Source organism: Dreissena polymorpha, chromosome 2 (genome assembly GCF_020536995.1).
Source record: "Dreissena polymorpha isolate Duluth1 chromosome 2, UMN_Dpol_1.0, whole genome shotgun sequence".
Lineage (NCBI taxonomy): Eukaryota > Metazoa > Mollusca > Bivalvia > Myida > Dreissenidae > Dreissena > Dreissena polymorpha.
The window spans coordinates 151526596-151546409 of record NC_068356.1 but is presented as its reverse complement, the minus strand read 5'-3'; the positions used below and the strand labels follow the sequence as shown (position 1 = coordinate 151546409).

The window sequence follows — 19814 nt, the reverse complement described above, 5'->3', positions numbered from 1 at the left end:
GTCTAAAAATGATTTCAACATGATATAATTATAAATCATGGCTAGGAAATGTGTATATATGAAGCAAAAATTAAAAATAGATGGTTCATTTTTTCCCATTTACATGTATGTATATTTATCTATGTATACATCTTTTGTTGTAAACAGTTATGCGACATGTCGGGAAACGCCCAGGACAAATATATCGACGTAATGATTTTTTCACTTATGTGGGTGTATGTTGGCTCCACTTCACACGATACAGTCATTGTAGTTTAATTGAAAAATGCATCTTACAATGTGAGATGAGTTCTGGGTTCAAGCCCCAGCAGTGGCCTATCAAGTGTGAAATACGGAGCCATTATGATTAAATATACACAGTTATCTTTTTAAACAATACAATTAAATATAAGGAATAATGTTAAAGGGGAATTGCTGCTTAGCTATTTTTGACATTGAATAACAGGGTTTATATACACCCCAAGGATAAATGCTTCTAAATTTGTAAAAAAAACAAAAAACAAGTCGAAGTGTGCAGAATATTAAACATTTGTTACTTTCTGATGTCTAAAAGTCATCAAATGCCACTTGAAGTTTACTTTTTTTTTGTACAAAATAACCCATTTTGTGCTGTCCATTATCGGTTAATGTTTTACGCTGTCAGGTCCAGAAGCGCTCATTCTGTAGCATGTTTGGACCATAATGTATAATGCGACCAAGTTTCAGCAGATTCAGCCCAGTGGTTCTGATTTTATACGCTGTGCCTAGCTTTTATTGAGTATAAGTACTATTACTCACTGATTTATGCATATGAGCTTGGCTGTTTTCGAACAAAACCTGAGGTTTTGTCATAGCAAGCTCATTGTGTCATGAAGTGTCTTTTCGCCATCCGGCGTCCGCCATGCTAAAACCTTAACATGAACCCATTGTACCCACATATTTTTTCGTACCCATTTTTTTCGTACCCAAATATTTTTCGTAATCAAATGTTTTTCGTACCCAAATTTTTTTTGTACCCATTTTTTTCCTACCAAATTTTTTTTTCGTACCCATTTTTTTCGTACCCAAATTTGTTCGTACCCAATTTTTTTTTTCGTACCCATTTATTTCATACCCAAATTTTTTTCGTACCCAATTTTTTTTCGTACCCACATGTTTTCGTACCCAAATTTTTTTTCATACCCTTTTTTTTGTACCCAAACTTTTTCGTACCCACTCTTTTTCGTACCCACTCTTTTTTTTTAACCCAAAATTTTTCGTACCCAATTTTTTTCGTACCCAAATTTTTTTCGTTCCCATTTTTTTACTACCCAAATTTTTCGTACCCAAATTTTTTCATACCCAATTATTTTTTGGTTCCCATTTTTTTCGTACCCAATTTTTTTTCGTATCCAAACGTTTTCGTACCCACATTTGTATATTCTTACCCATTTATTTTTTTCGTACCCAAATGTTTTTCGTACCCAATTTTTTGGTCGAAATAATAGGTTTTCAATTTGATTTGATCTCCCCACTCATTCCATCCCGCGAAACCCTTAAGGTGTCGCAACTCTGGTAACAAAATGTATGGAATGAGTGATGTATTGGACGTCATCATTGATGACGTTCAATTGAACGAATGATAAAGGGGGCTAAGTTTCGTTAAGCTGAGGCAAATCACTGCGATTTGGGAGTCTTAAAAACTGGCCGAACATGTTTGCTGAAATTTGACATGTGTATGGACCAGAATGCGATCTACCTGTTGGCGAAGGCGTTATACCTGGGAAAAATCTAGTTTTCGAGTATTTTGTGTTTAATTTTTTTTTGTGGGAACGGGCACGCGCTCAAATAAACATTGTGACGTCACTTCACGAACAGCGCTAGAGATCCGCCCTCTTGTAACGCAACAAAGAAACTCAGTGTTATTAATTCAATAAACACAGAAAAATATGATTGTGTTTAATAATCATTAATACAAATGTCTATATTTTGTGCAGCGGATGGTTATTCAGACGGATACGGCAGAATTATGTAAGTATCTTTGTGTACTTTACAGTAGATTTGATAGTGGTAAACAACTGCGTACCGGTAAAGTTCAATCTAGCCGATTTTACTACGCAAGAAATTTAAGTATCTCACAGACAAAATGAGCTTGACACATAAACAACAAATGGATCCGATTTGCATTCACATAATATTGTGGGAATCCGATGCAATGCAAATTACTAATGTTTGATAACGTTTGATGAATTCGTTATATCAATATGCATTAACTTTCAAGGGGAATAATTTTAATTGAAATGTGCAATTCAATGGCAGTGTTATATTGGGATAATAAGTCGTTTAGCCGTTATCATGATAAGTATTTAGTTTGTTGTGTTTCATTTTCATTAAAAACATAGTTTTACTGTTTTTTCCTTAAAGTAAAACAGTTCAGTAGTCATTATATCTTGAATTTTAAATATTGAAATAGATGTCGGATATTTCATATTTTCGGACGTTGCTACGTAAGCTAGTTGTCAACATAATTATTAATAACCTTTTACGCATACAGTTGTGCAACTGTTGTCTACGTAATGATACGCTATTTAATGTCTATAATGTCTTCCTGCCCCTGATGATAATAAGTCTTTAACTCAACAAACCCCAGCAATGTCAATGGTCTGTCACCATTAGAAAAATATTAGCTTAAGAAACTTCAGCGTACAATTTATGTAGTATTGACATACCTGTACTCTGAAGCCAACCCCGTATCGAAAGTCAATCAGGTCGTAACATATTTATGTCACGCTTTAAATCATAGAATACTCATTTTCTTGGATACATTTCTACATATATTGGTGAATGAATGTAAATTACTGCACCGAGGAATATTTTAAGGTTCAAATGTTTCAAATGCATCTTACAATAGATGAAAATAACTCTCATCAGTCTGACATTCACAATTTTGACGCCATTGTCGTTTTGTCCAAGACTAGTTTTAATTTGGATACTTTCGAACGACCTTGACATTTTTTGCTGAAATTGTAAACTTTCGTTTTCTGAAATCTATTATTTGTGATTAACAACATAAGTCTGGTGGATTATAAAACTGATTTCAGTGTGAATCGGGTAGTTTTAAATATTTACTTTGAGTTTGTATTTACACTACAATTTGTTCACAAAACAAGCCAGACTATTGTAAAACACCGGGAAATGTCATTCTGAATTTGAAAACACTTGAGCACATGGTATGTTACTAAAAGTAGAAATACCATCATATGACCGTGAAATCTCGTGAGATTCGCATTTCAAGAAAGTTTGTCACATCGCTGTTTTTCTCGATATGTAAGAGCAGAATAGATCAATTTTAAATGTTTAAGATAGTATTTTGTGAAAGAATGTATCAGTTAAATGTGCAAAATGTCAATCTTTCCTATCAAGTGATTGATATGGGCCAATAACTGCATTTAAAAGCTGTTTTGGACCGGTCTTTGTTAACTGTCGACTTTTCGGCATTTTCTGGTTGACTTTCCTAATGGGGTTGGTCCATAACTATAAAGTCGCGCCAGTCAAAAATCATAAAAAGCGACATTTAAAGTTATGGTAGCTAGAATTAGAAAAATATGTACAACTGAGCAATCAATCATGACAGACTGATGTCTCAGGTTAGTGCAGTGATTTTTCCACCAGATTCTCACCAAGGTGATCCCGGTTGATTTCACCACAATTGAATATATGTCAGTACACAAATAAATTATATAGCAGGTAATGACAATCGATAAATGTCTTAGTTTTAATTTAATTGTTTGCACAAATTTGGACACTCTTTGTGTCTGAGATATGTTGGGTTAAATGACCTTTACAACAAAACATACATCTCTGAATATGCGATACATTACAGTTAAAGTTTAACACATGCAAAATACCAGTATTCAGATCTGAAAATATCCTAAAAAACTCGTATGGTATGAAGTACATATATCTTGTGACGTATTTTCATTTTAAATCTTGAATTTAATGACGACTTGAATTTAATGACGACAAGTCGGACATGCAGTTAAATATTTTAATACATATATCGTGTGACATAATTTCATTTAAACTCTAGATTTTAACGACATTAGTCTGACGCGTGCGGCGTTATTTTATTTAACAGTAAAACAAAAATTAAGTAGACTATCAAAAAAATACAAAAAGTGTACTTGAAAATAAAAACTCCTTCATTCCGTATAAAGACTGTACGTTACAGCAGAGCTCCAGATAACTTTTCTGAGTAATTGAGTTAATACCCACTACTTTTGAGTTCAATTGGGTATTTTCATATTCAATTGGGTACAAAAAAGTCGGTACCCACTACTTTAATTTACAATTGGGTACTTTTGTTTTAAAATTGGGTATGTTCATTGTCTTAAATTCTCACCTGCTTACCTGAATAAGCTGGTTGTAGTTCCACTCTTAATTTATTAGTTTCAGAGATTTTGTGTAATTATTTAGCTGTATCCATATGATAATATACAGTCTTGATTTAAAAAAAAAGTTCAACGATTTTTTCCGCCAGGTTTCTTACAATGTAAGCACTGACAGCGATTGCCTCCGACATAATATCGTCAAGAATTAGTTTCACTATATTTTCCGCATCTCATTTTGTGTTGCCTGCGGTTAAATATCTTAAAATTGAGTTTCTTTGTGCCTAGGATACGATGTTTCCATTTTTAAGGCCTCACGGTTTCAACATTTTCACAACAATAACACGTAGTCACAAAGACACTTTCTTCCGTACATATTATTGTGCTGAAGGTTATACTGAAAGCGCTTGGACAAAGCGGAAAGAATCCGGGTATTTCAGACCAGGGTATTTCCGGGACAAATTTACTCGTTATGCAAAGGAAAAATATGATATGCGTAATCGGCAATTTCAATTGGGTTTTGGAACGCATGGTTTTATTTTTCTATGCGTAATTGGCAATTTTACATTGGGTATTTACACAAATGCGCACCTTATCTGTAGCTCTGTTACAGTAATCTGTGAAACAACGTCATTAATAAAACAAAAAAATATGTTTGACCACAACGGTGGCTAATAATGTTTACGAAAAATACAAACAATATAGAATTATCTATTACATAACATGTTAGAATTTTATCATGCATTTATAATCACTCATAAAGAGATTTCAATATACAGTTACATGCATAGACAGTTTTTTTAAGCCAGTGCCTTTTGAATTCAGAAAATAAGCAAGATAAACCATTAAATTGGGAAAAATAGATAGTAAACCATAAAATGGAGAAAAATGAGGAATTATTTATATGATTATAAATAACAGAATCACAATAATATTGTTTTTAAGTGCATGATTTAGTGCATTTTTAAATTTATATTATAAAATGCTGCTTGAATTTCTTTTTACCTTTCATATGTAAAAAAAAGAAATATCATCTGCTAGTGCAAAATATGACTGGTCATTTCGTAGCAAAAGATAAGAAAATAAGTGCATTAAATAAATGAATTAATATTTTTGTATCTGGAATAGTTGTATTTTAAATCGATCCTCCACCCAACTTGAAATGAAAAGGCATATTGGTTGATCGTGTAGCGTTTATGTGCAAAATTTGAGGGCCAATTGATAAAGCTTGTTGATGCCAAAACAGGTAATAATAATAATTTATTATCAGGTACATGTACACAAGCAAATAAGTATATTTAACCCTTTCAGTGCGGGAACAAAATTTTAAAGGCCTTTGAAAAAAGTTTGGATCCAGATGAGACGCCACAGAACGTGGCGTCTCATCAGGATCCAAACTGTTTGCTATTCTGATAGTATTCTTTGAAAAAAAATCGAAGAAAATGCTAATTTTAGAATTCAGCAGACGACATTTTAGCAGACGACAAATTTCCCAGCATGCAAAGAGTTAAGATGCTTAAGGTGTGGAAGACTCATAATCAGGTTTGGTGTCCCTCAAACCCTAAGCGTCTTGTTATTTCTTATGCAGTTTGTATAGATAGTGCCACATCCTGACACGTAAAGCTTGTGCTTTGTTGGCAGCGTTAGTTGGCTGTTAACAGGTTCATTGTGGTTATCTCCACCATCAGTCTGTCCGTCTGTCCTAGCCACTATCTCTTTCACCATAAGCACTAGAACCTTGAAACTTAAACACATGGTAGCTATGAGCATTATGTGCGACCCTGCACTATTTGGAATTTTGATCTGACCCCTGGGTCAAAAGTTATAGGGGCTGGGGTGGGGACGGGTCAGAGATTTTCAGGGTTGGCACCAATCGACCGCCCCCGGTTTTAACCGGCGGTTTTTACCGGTTAAAACCGCCCCGGTCAATACTCCAGAAGTGGTTGTTACTGGTCAATACTGGTCGATTGAACTTTACCCCAAATTTTAATTTATATTCCATGCCTAACTAAACAATATTGATAATATAAATTAAACAGACATGTTGCGTATAATGCAGGGTTGGCACCAATCGACCGCCCCCGTTTTTAACCAGCGGTTTTTACCGGTTAAAACCGCCCCGGTCAATACTCCCGAAGTGGTCATTACTGGTCAATACTGGTCGATTGAACTTTACCCCCAATTTTAATTTATATTCCATGCCTAATTAAACAATATTGATAATATAAATTAAACAGACATGTTGCCAATAATGTCTTAAGCTATTAATACCCACTATTTTATACATGTTCATGCAATTTGTAGGCCAATCTCTCAAAATTTTGCAAATAAGTCAATCTTTGTCAATTTGATTTTTCTGGTTGATTGAACTTTTTTTCAATTCTACTGAATTATGATGCTCAGATAATTCTATGCTTGATTCAACAAGAACCTGTCAATTACTGTGTATGAGTTGTTCCTCATACCCCACTGTCCCCGCAGTCTTCTAACAGTCTTCTCACCCATACAGGTGGGGCACCCAAAACTGATAATAGGGCCTTAAATGGCACCTTTTTGACACAATCCTTACTTGTCATGTATTCTTGCATTGATTTCTTAAAATACTTTTTAAACAAAATAGTGAAAAAAACTTTAATTTTAATTGATAAAATAATAAAAAACATAATAAGAAATAATTATTAAAAGACAAAAATAATTGAAAAGAAGAGTCGACCCACAATTGGAAAACATTATTTGTTGGCAAAATCAAGAACTTTGATTGTTTATTCATTTGAATACCAATCGAACTTTTTAATATGAAAGGGAAAAAAACCCTCTTAATACAGAAAGGAAACAAGTTAGAAGTAACTATTAAATTAATAGCAAGTACACTGTAATCTTCTTGTGTGATTGATATGAAATAGCCTAAGGGCAGATTTGCTTAATTGTCAATATCGGAGACATAACACTGCATGCATTTTATTACCAACTAAGAGGCCAGATTTATAACCCTAGAATACACAAGAGTTCTGTTTGTCCATCTGCTTATCAAATAGATATATCAATAGATGAAATTTTATGGTACCTACAATAGTAATAATACAGATGTAATACACTGAGATAAAGATATTGCCTTAGTCCTTATGTATTTGAGGCTGTTTCCATAAATAATAAAGAAGTAACTTTGTACAGCTTTAAAGATTTTTTTACAATAAATGACTCAGAATTATGTTTATCAATTACAGAATAATTATTGATTTAATATAAAATGGCTCCTTTGTAATGTTTAAATGCTACAATTTTCAATCGACCAGTATTGACCAGTAATGACCAGTATTGACCGGTTTTAACCGGGTATTGACCGCTGGCCCGGTCAATACTCAATTGACCGGTCAATATGCCAACCCTGGAGATTTTCACTCATTTTTAGCTCGACTATTATATATGAAATATATATAATGGAGCTATCCTGATCACGTCGGCGTTACTGTTAGCGTGCACATGGAAACGTTTGTGTACTACACCAAATATTTTCTTTTTACTTAAACAGTCATTGAAATTCAGATTTAAATCTACAAGCAAGTCGGTCTAGTACTATGGGAATTTGAACAAGCCCGAGTCAGATTTTACTAGCCCAAACATTTTTGTTAAAAATGCAGATAAACATAACATAAAACATCCAAAGAAGCATTCATTTATTCAATCTTTAGAATACAATACAAATCTCTTATTAATTTCATCCTCATCCAAGTTAGCTTCCTCGTCATCTGAGCCAGCCTCTTTCGGATCCTGAAATAAGAAGAAATTAATTTCACACATGGATTTCAATCAAATCACAATTATAAATATATACATAAAGTTTAGGTGAAAAATAAGCAAAAATGCATCCCATATATCCATGTGAAAGAGAGAGCAAACCTGAACCACCAGAAAATATATAAGCAATTAAGTGCCAGGTTATTCTACGAAAAGCCAGTTGACAAATGCGTCAATCACAGTTACCTCAGATTCGCATTCTTCAACGACGTACTTGAATGACAACTGTTCGGCCATTACTCTCTGTGTCCCGAACGCAACGCAAAACATTTATTTTACATAACAGTACCGGTAATCCGGGAACCACAAAACCATGCGCTTTATGCGCAGTAATCAAATTATCGGCTGATTGCCCAGTACGTGTGCGCAGTGTGTTAAAGGGATCTTTTCACGCTTTGGTAAATTGATAAAATTGAAAAAAGTTGTTTCAGATTCGTAAGTTTTCGTTTTAGTTATATTTGTGAGGAAACAGTAATACTGAACATTAACCATGCTCTAATATAGCCATTATATGTATCTTTTGACGATTTTAAAACCTAAAAATTATAAAGCGTTGCAACGCGAAACGATTGAATAATTTGGAGAGTTCTGTTTTTGTCGTTAAATTTTGTGAAACTACGAAGATTGCTTATATAAGGTATAAAATACGTCAAGAATGTGTACTCGGCGGAATAGCTCAGTAGGCTAAAGCGTTTTTACTTCAGGACTCTGGCAGGACTCCAGGGGTCACTGGTTCGAAACCTGCTCCGGGCAATGTTCTTTTCCTTTTTTTAATTTTTTTCTTGATTTTTTACTGGAGCTTTTATGATCCAATGTTTACATTTATCAATATAAAGCATTTAATGAATAAGTTAAAAAAAATGCCAAAATCTGTGAAAAGGCCCCTTTAAAACATACTAGTAAGCGGCTGTTGATTTAAGCGGCTCAACACTTTGTTTACAAATATTGAAAATGAAAGTGGAACTCGTTTTCTGTTAAATTAATTGTACAAGCACGTCGGGCTTGTAACATTGGATTTCCTACAAGCCGGAAAGAAAAAATACTAGTTTTTTGCTGTCGGACTAGTGCGAATTTCGACGACTGCTTTAACAAATGATTTATATATTTTGTATGCCCCCCCCCCTTCGAAGAAGAGGGGGTATATTGCTTTGCACATGTCGGTCTGTCGGTTGGTCGGTCCGTCCACCAGGTGGTTTCCGGATGATAACTCAAGAACGCTTAGGCCTAGGATCATGAAACTTCATAGGTACATTGATCATGACTCGCAGATGACCCCTATTGATTTATAGGTCACTAGGTCGAAGGTCAAGGTCACTGTGACCCGAAATAGTAAAATGGTTTCCGGATGATAATTCAAGAACGCTTATCATGCCTAGGATCATGAAACTTGAAAGGTAGATTGATCATGACTCGCAGATGACCCCTATAGATTTTCAGGTCACTAGGTCAAAGATTAAGGTCACGGTAACCCGAAATAGTAAAATGGTTTCCGGATGATAATTCAATAACGCTTATGCCTAGGATCATGAAACTTGATAGGTACATTGATCATGACTCGCAGATGACCCCTATTGATTTTGAGGTCACTAGTTCATACATGTACTTCTTTACCAACATGACCCTAATCTATAAACAAGAGCAGACAACTGTATCAAGCATTTTGACGGAATTATTGCCCCTTTTATACTTAGAATATGCATATTATTGATAAATCTATGTTAAAGTTTGCATACCACCTCAAATATTTTCTTTGTCCTTTGACATATTGCTTTCATATTTTGCATACTTCATAACCCACATGATCCCAATCTATAAACAAGAGCAGACAACTGTATCAAGCATTTTGACAGAATTATTGCCCTTTTATACTTAGAATATGCATATATAATTGATAAATCTATGTTTAAATTTGCATACCACCTCAAATATGTTCTATGTCCTTTGACATATTGCTTTCATATTTTGCATACTTCTTTACCAACATGATCCCAATCTATAAACAAGAACAGACAACTGTATCAAGCATTTGACAGAATTATTGCCCCTTTTATACTTAGATAATTGAACATTTTGCTTAAATTGCCATAACTTCTTCATTTATGATCACATTTGATTCATACTTTGACAAAGCAACACTTACCTGACATACCACAATGCACTGCACCCAAACTATCCCCCATGCCCCACCCCAGAATCCCCCCCCCAATTTTTTTTTTTATAATTATTTTTGAAAGTTCATCTTTTAAATTACCACCAACCCACATAAACCCCCCGCTCTCCATGATGGCTTACAGTAACCTGTCAAGCACTCAAAATCTCTTATGACAATACGGTCAATCTCACCCATGCATGGCCGCATTACCAACCCTTGGGGCGCCCCCTGGGTCAAACATGCGGCGTGGGAATACGCGTCGGCCTCTGCAGCAACATTTTTCACCAATTGACTTCAAATTAATACTTAAGATTTCTTATGACAACACAGTCTATCTTGACCATCCATGTTCACATTACCCACCCCAGGGCCCCGCCCACTTTGGTGGTAAAGATCCCAAGCTATTTCAGCATAATTAAAATTCAATATAAAGAAGTGAAACTCCAGCTGCTGGAGCAGTATTGAATTTTCATTAAAAACAATTAGTTGGTCCTTTATTTAAGGCAAGTGACCGATTGCCCAAACAGTACAAAACAGCACAATACAGAACAATACAAACCAACATAAACACAAAATATGAATAAAGCTGGAAGCCATTTTTGTGGTCAAGACCCGAGCTTTCTCACCGTAATTAAAACCCAGGCCAGTTTGGTGGCAGAGCACCGAGCTATTTCAGCATAATTAAAATCCAAGTCAGTTTAGTGGTCAAGATCCTGGACTATTTCGGTATAATTAAAATCCAAGCCAGTTTGGTGGTCAAGACCCCGAGCTTTTTTAGCATAATAAAAATCCAAGTCAGTTTAGTGTTCAAGATCCTGAACTTTTTCGGTATAATTAAAATCCAGGCCAGTTTGGTGGTCAAGACCCCAAGCTTTTTCAGCATAATTAAAATCCTAGCCAGTTTCGTGGGGGAGAGTCTGAGCTATTTCAGCATATTTAAATCAAAGTCAGGTATAATTCGGTATTATTAAAATCAAGGCCAGTTTGGTGGTCAAGAACCCGAGATTTTTCAGCATAATTTAAACCATAGCCAGTTTCATCGCCGAGACCTCGAGCTATTTCCGCATATTTAAAATCCAAGCCAGTTTGGTGGTTAAGATCCTGAACTATTTTGGCATAATTAAAATCCAAGCCAGTTTGGTGGTCAAGATCCTGAGCTATTTCAGCATAATTAAAATGCAAGCCAGTGTGGTGGTCAAGAACCCGAACTATGAGCATAATTCAAATCCAAGCCAGTTTGGTGGTAAAGACCCCTAGCTTTTTCAGCATAATAAAAATCCAAGCCAGGTTGGTGGTCAAGATCCTGAGCTATTTCAGTATAATTTAATTCTAAGCCAGTTTGGTGGTCATGACCCCGAGTTATTTCAGCATAATTAAAATCCAAGCCGTTTTGGTGGTCAAGACCCCAAGCTATTGTAGCATATATTGTTTTCGGCATAATTTTTTCTTACCCAATTGTTTTCGTACACACATTTTTTCGTACCCATTTTTTTCTGTTTTTTGACAGAATAATGCCCCCTTTTATAGTTAGAAAATTGAACATTTGGGTAAATTTTGTGTTCAGGTCTACTCTTATCCTATTTGTGTTAAGGTCTACTCTTATCCTTAAGTATCAAAGCTATATCGTCTACTTAATGTTATAAGTCATGTAAATGACATTTTTATACATTTTATTTCTTTCCCATTTTTGTGTTTTTTATTAAGGTGACATACATCAACTTTTTAATAATAGTAAGTCTACCTTTTTGGTAAAAATAATGTTTTTACCAAATTTTCAAAATTGACATTACTGACACATGTCATTTGCTGAATGTAAAAAGTAGCATAACTGACATTTAGTTAAAATTTCAGGAGAAGGAAAAACTGCTTTATTGAAATAAAATAGGCATACTTACAGAGTAAAACAAACACATGTGATATTTTCAGATTTGAAAACTGGTATTTTACGCATCTTTAGGCAGTTCTGTGTACCAAGGATATATACAATACTTAAACATTCATGTACAATGCACAATACTAAAAACCTGAATTGTAACTGTAATGTATTTCAGATTCAGAGATGTCTGTTTTGTTTCTAAGGTCATGTGAAAAATTAAGTTTATATGTGTATAGGTTTAAAATTGCAAATTGTCACTTGCCCTTGTATTTCAAGATAGAATACTTTCCTTCCCAGAGGAAAGAGATCTGGGTTTGAATCCCAGTGGGGGCTTCAGAGGATGATTCATTTTAAGAAAAATGAATATATTTGCTTTACTTTGTCTCTAACTTAACCAATTAACTCTGACAATGCCTTTAAAAGTATGCAGTTTTTGATAATTCAATTATGCAAAAAAACATGTATAATTGTAGGGTAGACTAAGTCAATACAACAATAAATGCATATAGGAACACATATTTAAATTAAAAATGCAACAATCAGAGGACATAATCAATTAAATAGTAAATGACTACTTAAAATATTTTTAGCACTGTTTGTTTTCCAGAGATTTGTGAATATGCCGTTTTATGTTCTTCTCCTTGAACTAATGCAATATGTGCTTTGGAACTGGAATCATATAGTGTTGGAAAGCTGGTGTTTCACGTCCAGAGGGTCCTTGCGTCCGGAAGCTGAAAATTGTAAAATATGATCTCCCCACTCATTCCATCCCGCGAAACCCTTAAGGTGTCGCAAGTCTAGTATAAATAAGAGTCCGCACAACACAAGCACGTGTTAAGTTTTTCCATTAAGATACTTTTATAAAAACAAGCACTTGCGCAGAGTAACACATTTTAGCAACCAATCAGAATAGCCTATATTATGAGACCCATTGTACATGATAAAGATTACTATAGGGAGCTAAATCTAGTTAGTATTTTGCAAATACATTGCCGATTAAAATGCAGTTTTCGTTGTTATCTCAAAGGATACACATGTAACTATAGATTTATTTTGGATACACATAGAATGCTACTGTGCGAATGCCAACAGCTCACTTAAATCAACAAACATTTACTAATGAATAGTTCTCATCTTCAAACTCTGATGATTCTAATAATTATATACCACTAAAGAGGGTTTATAAATTACAAAATATCTTAGGTGATAACATATGCTGTGCAAACTTACATGCAGCATATGGTAACACTGTCTGCACTTGGTTATTTGTCACAAATAGAACGGCAGTTGTAATTGATATGTTGTACATGTTTGTTTATTACAGACGATAATTTGAGCTGTCAAAGCCAGGTAGAAAGTATGAAGTGTCCTAAATGCGGGATTGAAGGGGGCGGGAAGTTTTGCCAGGAATGTGGGACTAAACTATCTCCGAAAGCAAAGGTGGTTCTGTGCCCTGGAAAAGATGACAGTGGTAATTCGTGTAAAACCGAAATATCGTCTGAGCAGAAATTTTGTAAAAACTGCGGACATCCAGTTGATCTAGATTGGTTTTGGTCTGGTAAATGTGAAAAATGTGGAGCAACGTGTCCAGAGTGGCAGAATCGTTGTGCAACATGTAGTACGGCACAGACATCAGGTAATAGGGTAGGATATGATTAGAGCAATTGAACATCTTACTTTTAACTCTCAGTAAATGTAATAGGTACCCATATGTATGAATAAAAAATAATATATAATATTTGTAATTGATCCCATTAGTTACTGATTTTGAATTAAGTGAAAATCAACCAAATAAGCAAGCACTCTTATTGTGAAGATTTGTATTATATAATTCTAAACCATTACTTAAAAGCCAAGGTAACCAAAAAAAAAACAAGTAGCGAATACAAAACCAAAGGTATTACATTTATGGTAAATGCACTCAGATGTATTTGAATATTTATTCCTACCATACCTATTTTGAAGTAAAATATTTTAGTAATATTTATAACTTTTGTCTGCAATTTTGCGCATGAAAAAGTGATTTTAACACACATGTGCACAACATGCTCATGGTGAGCTTTTGTTGTCACCTTTTGTCCGTTATTTGTTTTAATTTATCATGTGTGCGTCATCAACATAACACTTTGAACACTCTGAAAGTTACATGTATTATACAGTCTTCACAAACTTGTGTCAGAACAAAAAATTTTAAATTGCATATTGGTTTGAAACTTGGTATTGTGGGTTCAAAATTAGATAAATAACTTGAATTAAAAAAGCTACGAATCACATTGTTTTTCCAAATTCAGCATGATACTTAAAAAGAAAATCAGAAAGTTCTAATGGTATCTCAGACAAGTTCGAAAATGGTTGCGGTCCGTGAAAAAACATTTATGCAAGGGGCTTGGTAGTTTTTCTTTCAGTTCATAAGGCTATTGTAAAACCATGTTAACAATCGAAAAATCACATATGTTTGCCAAGTCAGCACGACATTTGCTGAGAACACTGTTCTTGTGATATCTAGCCTGGTATGGAAATGCTTTATATAGGTTGAGAAATACATCTTTAGTTAAACCTTGTTAATAGTCTAGAAGTCATATGTTTTACCCACTCATGGGTTTTGGTCCATCCATTTACTCTAATGATATCTCCTTAGAGTTTGAAAAAGGTTACATTTCTTTGAAAAACGTGGGCGAAAAGGGTCGGGCAGTGTTCCATATATGGCTCTAGTAAAAACTGTGTGAACACGATAGGAGTCAAACGGGTGTGCCAAATCTGAATGCAACTTGCACGGAACAATTGCTCTGATCAATATCTCTGACGAGTTTGAAAATGGCTCCAGTCTTAAGAAAAGCAAAGCAGCTAGGGGGCGGGCAATGAGTATATTGAAACCGTGTTATCACTCCACTCTGAAAATGTCATCTTTTATAAAGCAACATGCTCAGAACATTACCAGCTGAGAACAGTTATTGTCCTTTTTTGTCTTAGGTGAGCGCCCATTTACCTTGGTCCTCTCGTCTCACAAATATTATCTAAATAATATTTTGCCTACATTTGAAGCTGCGACCGGTACGGAAGTGAAGCAGACTTCTCAAGCAGAGACTCCGCCAGTTTTAGACTCTGTGACTCACAATCCACCAAATGAAACCAAAACTGGTGGTGAAATGAAAGAAACAATTGTTACTCTTTTTGTGGAAGAAGGCTTTAGCAAACCACAACAACAAACCATGGAATTCATACACTATTCTGAGACAATTAATCAAGAACACCGACATAAAGATTCACAACCCAAACCTGGAATATCCACATATACCACAGAGAAAAATCCCTTAGAAAAAAACAAAGAACATCCAAATCCTAATATCATTAACCAAACAACTTCTATTGAGAAAACTGAAGTTGACATTCCTACACCAGCAGGTGTTTCAGAAACAGTTCCAGAAAACGGTAACCTATTAAATGTGTAGCAAAACTGTTAAAAAAATTGAGCTGTGCTCAGGTCATGTTTTGCGATCGCCTTTTGTCTGTCGTGTATTATACGTTGTGCATCTGTCGACACTATTTACAGTGTCCACAATCAAGAGGCCACATTTATTGTCCGATTTTTATGAAGTTTGATCAAAAGATTTGTCCAAATGATATCTCTTCTGTGCTCGAAACTAGGTCAATTGAGGTAAAAAATATAGGTCACTAAGTCAAATTTAAAGAAAAAGCATGTTAACACTAAAAAATTCACAATATTAGTGTCCAATCTTCATGAAACTTGGTAAACATTTGTTCTAATGACGTTTGAGCTGAGTTCGAAAATAGTTTATATATGGTCATATTGTTTTTTTCGTTCCTGCATCTTAATGCCCCAAATGTATGCCATATATAATTCCAACCTTGGGTGGGTGTTTGGGTACTGGCTGTCTTTCTGTCCGTGTGTCCGTCCGGCATTCTGTTTTCCGAAGGTTTCTTACGCAACGATTTAGAATATTGAGCTGATTTTTGCCCCTTTGAAGAAGAGGGTTATGTTGTTTTGCTGGATGTCGGTCGGTCGGTTGGTCAGTCTGTCGGTAAACCAGTTCGTTTCCAATCAGTAACTCGTCAAAAAATTGACCGATTTGCTTGATACATGCACGTGCATTGGCCTCGGAGCGTAGATGACCCCTATTAATATTGAGGTCACTAGGTCAAAGGTCAAGGTCACCACTATCACAATAAGTGTGAAATCATTTCCGATCAATAACTCATCAACGAATCGATCGAACGGCGTGATACTTCTTATGTTCATTGATCTTGGGCAGAAGAAGAATCCTATTTAATTTGGGGTCACATTGTCTAAGGTCAAGGTCACTGTCACAATAAGTGTGGAACTAGTTTACGATCAATAACTCGTCAACGAATCGACCGATTTGTTTAATACTTCCCATGTGCATCGGCCGTGAACAGTATATGACCTCTATTCAAATTGGGGTTACTAGGTCAAAGGTCTTGGTCACTGTCACAATAATCGTTTCTGATCAAAAACTCGTCAACGAATCGATCGATTGGTTTAAAATTGTCCATGTGCATAGGCCTTAGACAGTAGTCGACCCATCTTGAAATTGGGGTCACCAGGTCAAAGGTCAGTGTGACTGTCACAATAAGCGTGAACATTGTTTCCGATTAATAACTCGTTAACGAATTGACGGATTGGCTTGCTACTTCACAAGTGCATTGGCCTTGAACAGTAGATGGTCTCTATTTAAATTGGGGTCACTAGTTCAAAGCCCCATATTTCTCCAACCCCGGAAAAGGCATGGAGATTTTTTAGCAAAAGTGGATATAGAAATAATCTCTATAATAACCGTTTTCCGAAGTCTTTTTTATGCAAAGCGTTTTAATATTTAGCTGATTTTTGGTATTCGACTCTACAAACATGGCAAACTGATGAATTGTGAAATTCGTTCTGGCTCATTGAATTGTGTGTAAGTTATATGCCATATAGTTTGAACTTTGTCTTTATTATAACCGTTTTCCGGAGGGTTTTTTATGCAACGCTTTCAGATATTTAGCTGATTTCTGGTATGTGAGAGTATCTACATGACATACAGAAATGTTTTGCGAAGTAATGGGCCTTGGACCTACAATTTTTTTATAACCGTTTGCCTGGTGTTTTTTTTACCTTCAGATATTGCTCTTATTTTAGGTATGTGAGTCTACCTTCATGAGCTACAGACGAAGTGTGATGTTCATTCCGGTCCATTGATTTTTGGCGAAGATATGGGCCTTTTCTCAATAAAATAACTGTTTTCCGGAGTATTTTAGGCAACGTTTTCAGATATTGATCTAACTTTTTGTATACGAGTCTCCCTATATGACCTAAGTATGAAGTGTAAAATTCGTTGTGGTCAATTGTGTTTGGCGAGGTTAAGGGCCTTGAACTTTGACATTATCTGTAGTATAACATTTTTTTCGGAGGTTTTAAACGCTAAGCTGTCATATTTTTAGCTGATGTTTGGTTTTTAGCTCATCTATTTTTTGAAAAAAAATGAGCTATTGTCATCACCTTGGCGTCGGCGTCGGCGTCGGCGTCTGCGTCGGCGTCGGCGTCTGCGTCGGCGTCGGCGTCCGGTAAAGTTTTGCGTTTAGGTCCACTTTTCTCAGAAAGTATCAATGCTATTGCATTCAAACTTGGTACACTTACTAACTATCATGAGGGGACTGGGCAGGCAAAGTTAGATAACTCTGGCGTGCATTTTGACTGAATTATGTGCCCTTTTTATACTTAAAAAATTGAAAATTTTTGTTAAGTTTTGCGGTTAGGTCCACTTTTTTCAGAAAGTATCAATGCTATTGCATTCAAACTTGGTACACTTTCTTACTATCATGAGGGGACTGGGCAGGCAAAGTTAGATAACTCTGGAGTGCATTTTTACAGAATTATGTGCCCTTTTTATACTTAGAAAATTGAAAATTTTGGTTAAGTTTTGTGTTAAGGTCCATTTTATTCCTTAAGTATCAAAGCTATTGCTTTCATACTTGCAACACTTTCTAACTATTATGAGGGGACTGTGCAGGCAAAGTAATGTAACTCTGACTGGCATTTTGACAGAATTATGTGCCCTTTTTATACTCAGAAAATTGAAAATTTGGTTATGTTTTGTGTTTAGGTCCACTTTATTCCTACAGTATCAAAGCTATTGCTTTCATACTTGCAACACTTATTAACTATCGTAAGGGGACTGTGCAGGCAAAGTTATGTAACTCTGACTGGCATTTGGACGGAATTGTGGGCCCTTTATACTTAGAAAATTGAAAGTTTGGTTTAGTTTTGTGTTTTGGTCCACTTTACCCCTAAAGTATCATAGATATTGCTTTTATACTTGGAACACTCGCAAACTATCATAAGGGTACAGTAAAAGGACAAGTTGCATAACTCTGGATGTCATTACGGAATTATGGCCCTTTTTTGACTTAGTAACTTTGAATATATGGTTAAATTTTGTGTTTCGATCCACTTTACTTCTTAAGTATCAAGGCTATTGCTTTCAAACTTCAAATACTTTCATGCTATCATGAGGTTACTGTACCTGGCAAGTTGAATTTTACCTTGACCTTTGAATGACCTTGACTCTCAAGGTCAAATTATTAAATTGTGCTAAAATTGCCATAATTTCTTTATTTATGATTAGATTTGATTGATACTTTGACAAAACTACTCTTACCTGACATACCGCAATAGACTCCACCCAAACCATCGCCCGTGCCCCCCCCCCCTTCCCCCCCCCACCCCCCCGAATCCCCCCCCTATTTTTTTTTTAAGATCATCTCACAAATGACCACCACACCCTCACACTATACCCCCCCACCCCACCCCCTCCCCCAATATTTGTTTTAAACGGTTAAAAAACAAAACTATTTATTTTGATTATTTTATGTTTGAAATACCGTCCAAGAATCCCCCCACCCCCCTCCCCCCACCCGCCCGAATCCCCCCCCCCTAATTTTATTTTTTTTTAAATCATCTCACAAATTACCACATCACCCTCACACTATATCCCCCCACCTCACCCCTCCCCCCCCCCATTTTTTTGATACGGTTAAAAAACACAAATATTTATTTTTATAATTTTATGTTTGAAATACCGTCCAACCATCGCACCCAAGAATCCCCAACCCCAACCCCCCCACCCACCCCCCGATTTGTTTCCCTTTTTTTCGCATTTTTGGAAGATAATGTAATAAATTTCCACACCCCCACACAATGCACCCCTCTTCACTCCACCCCTCCCTCCTTTGTGATTGAAAATGAGAGTCCCTTCACCTTTAAAAAGAAAATAGATGAGCGGTCTGCACCCGCAAGGCGGTGCTCTTGTTTAATCTACCTTTATGATTTACACATGAAGTTTGAGCTTCGTTTTGGTCCATTGATTTTTGGCTAACGTATGGGCATTGGTTTCTCTAAAGTAGCTGCTGTGGGACTTGAAAGCTCAGTAGGGGGACATTGTGTTTCAAAAACGCAGCTCTTGTTACAGTTAAAATGAAGCAATAAAAAACAACTGTTTTATTTGCAAAATTGTATGAATACGTATTTTGTTTAATGATGTGCCAAATTTGATCAATTATAATTTATAACGCATAATGTTGAAGTGCTTATACAGTGCCAAATACAGAAAATAAAGAAAAACGGTTCCCA

The 19814-nt window shown here is 35.5% G+C and overlaps 1 protein-coding gene across 2 annotated transcripts in view; it reads left to right on the top strand.

The window, feature by feature from the left end:
• Positions 1 to 19814, top strand: part of LOC127869459 (uncharacterized) — a 48315-nt gene that overhangs the window by 28039 nt on the left and 462 nt on the right. For both annotated transcript variants that reach the window (XM_052412065.1, XM_052412064.1), the window contains exons 3-4: positions 13494 to 13805; positions 15212 to 15598. In XM_052412065.1, coding sequence (XP_052268025.1) covers positions 13494 to 13805; positions 15212 to 15598 — 699 coding nt within the window. The remainder of the gene's footprint in view (positions 1 to 13493; positions 13806 to 15211; positions 15599 to 19814) is intronic.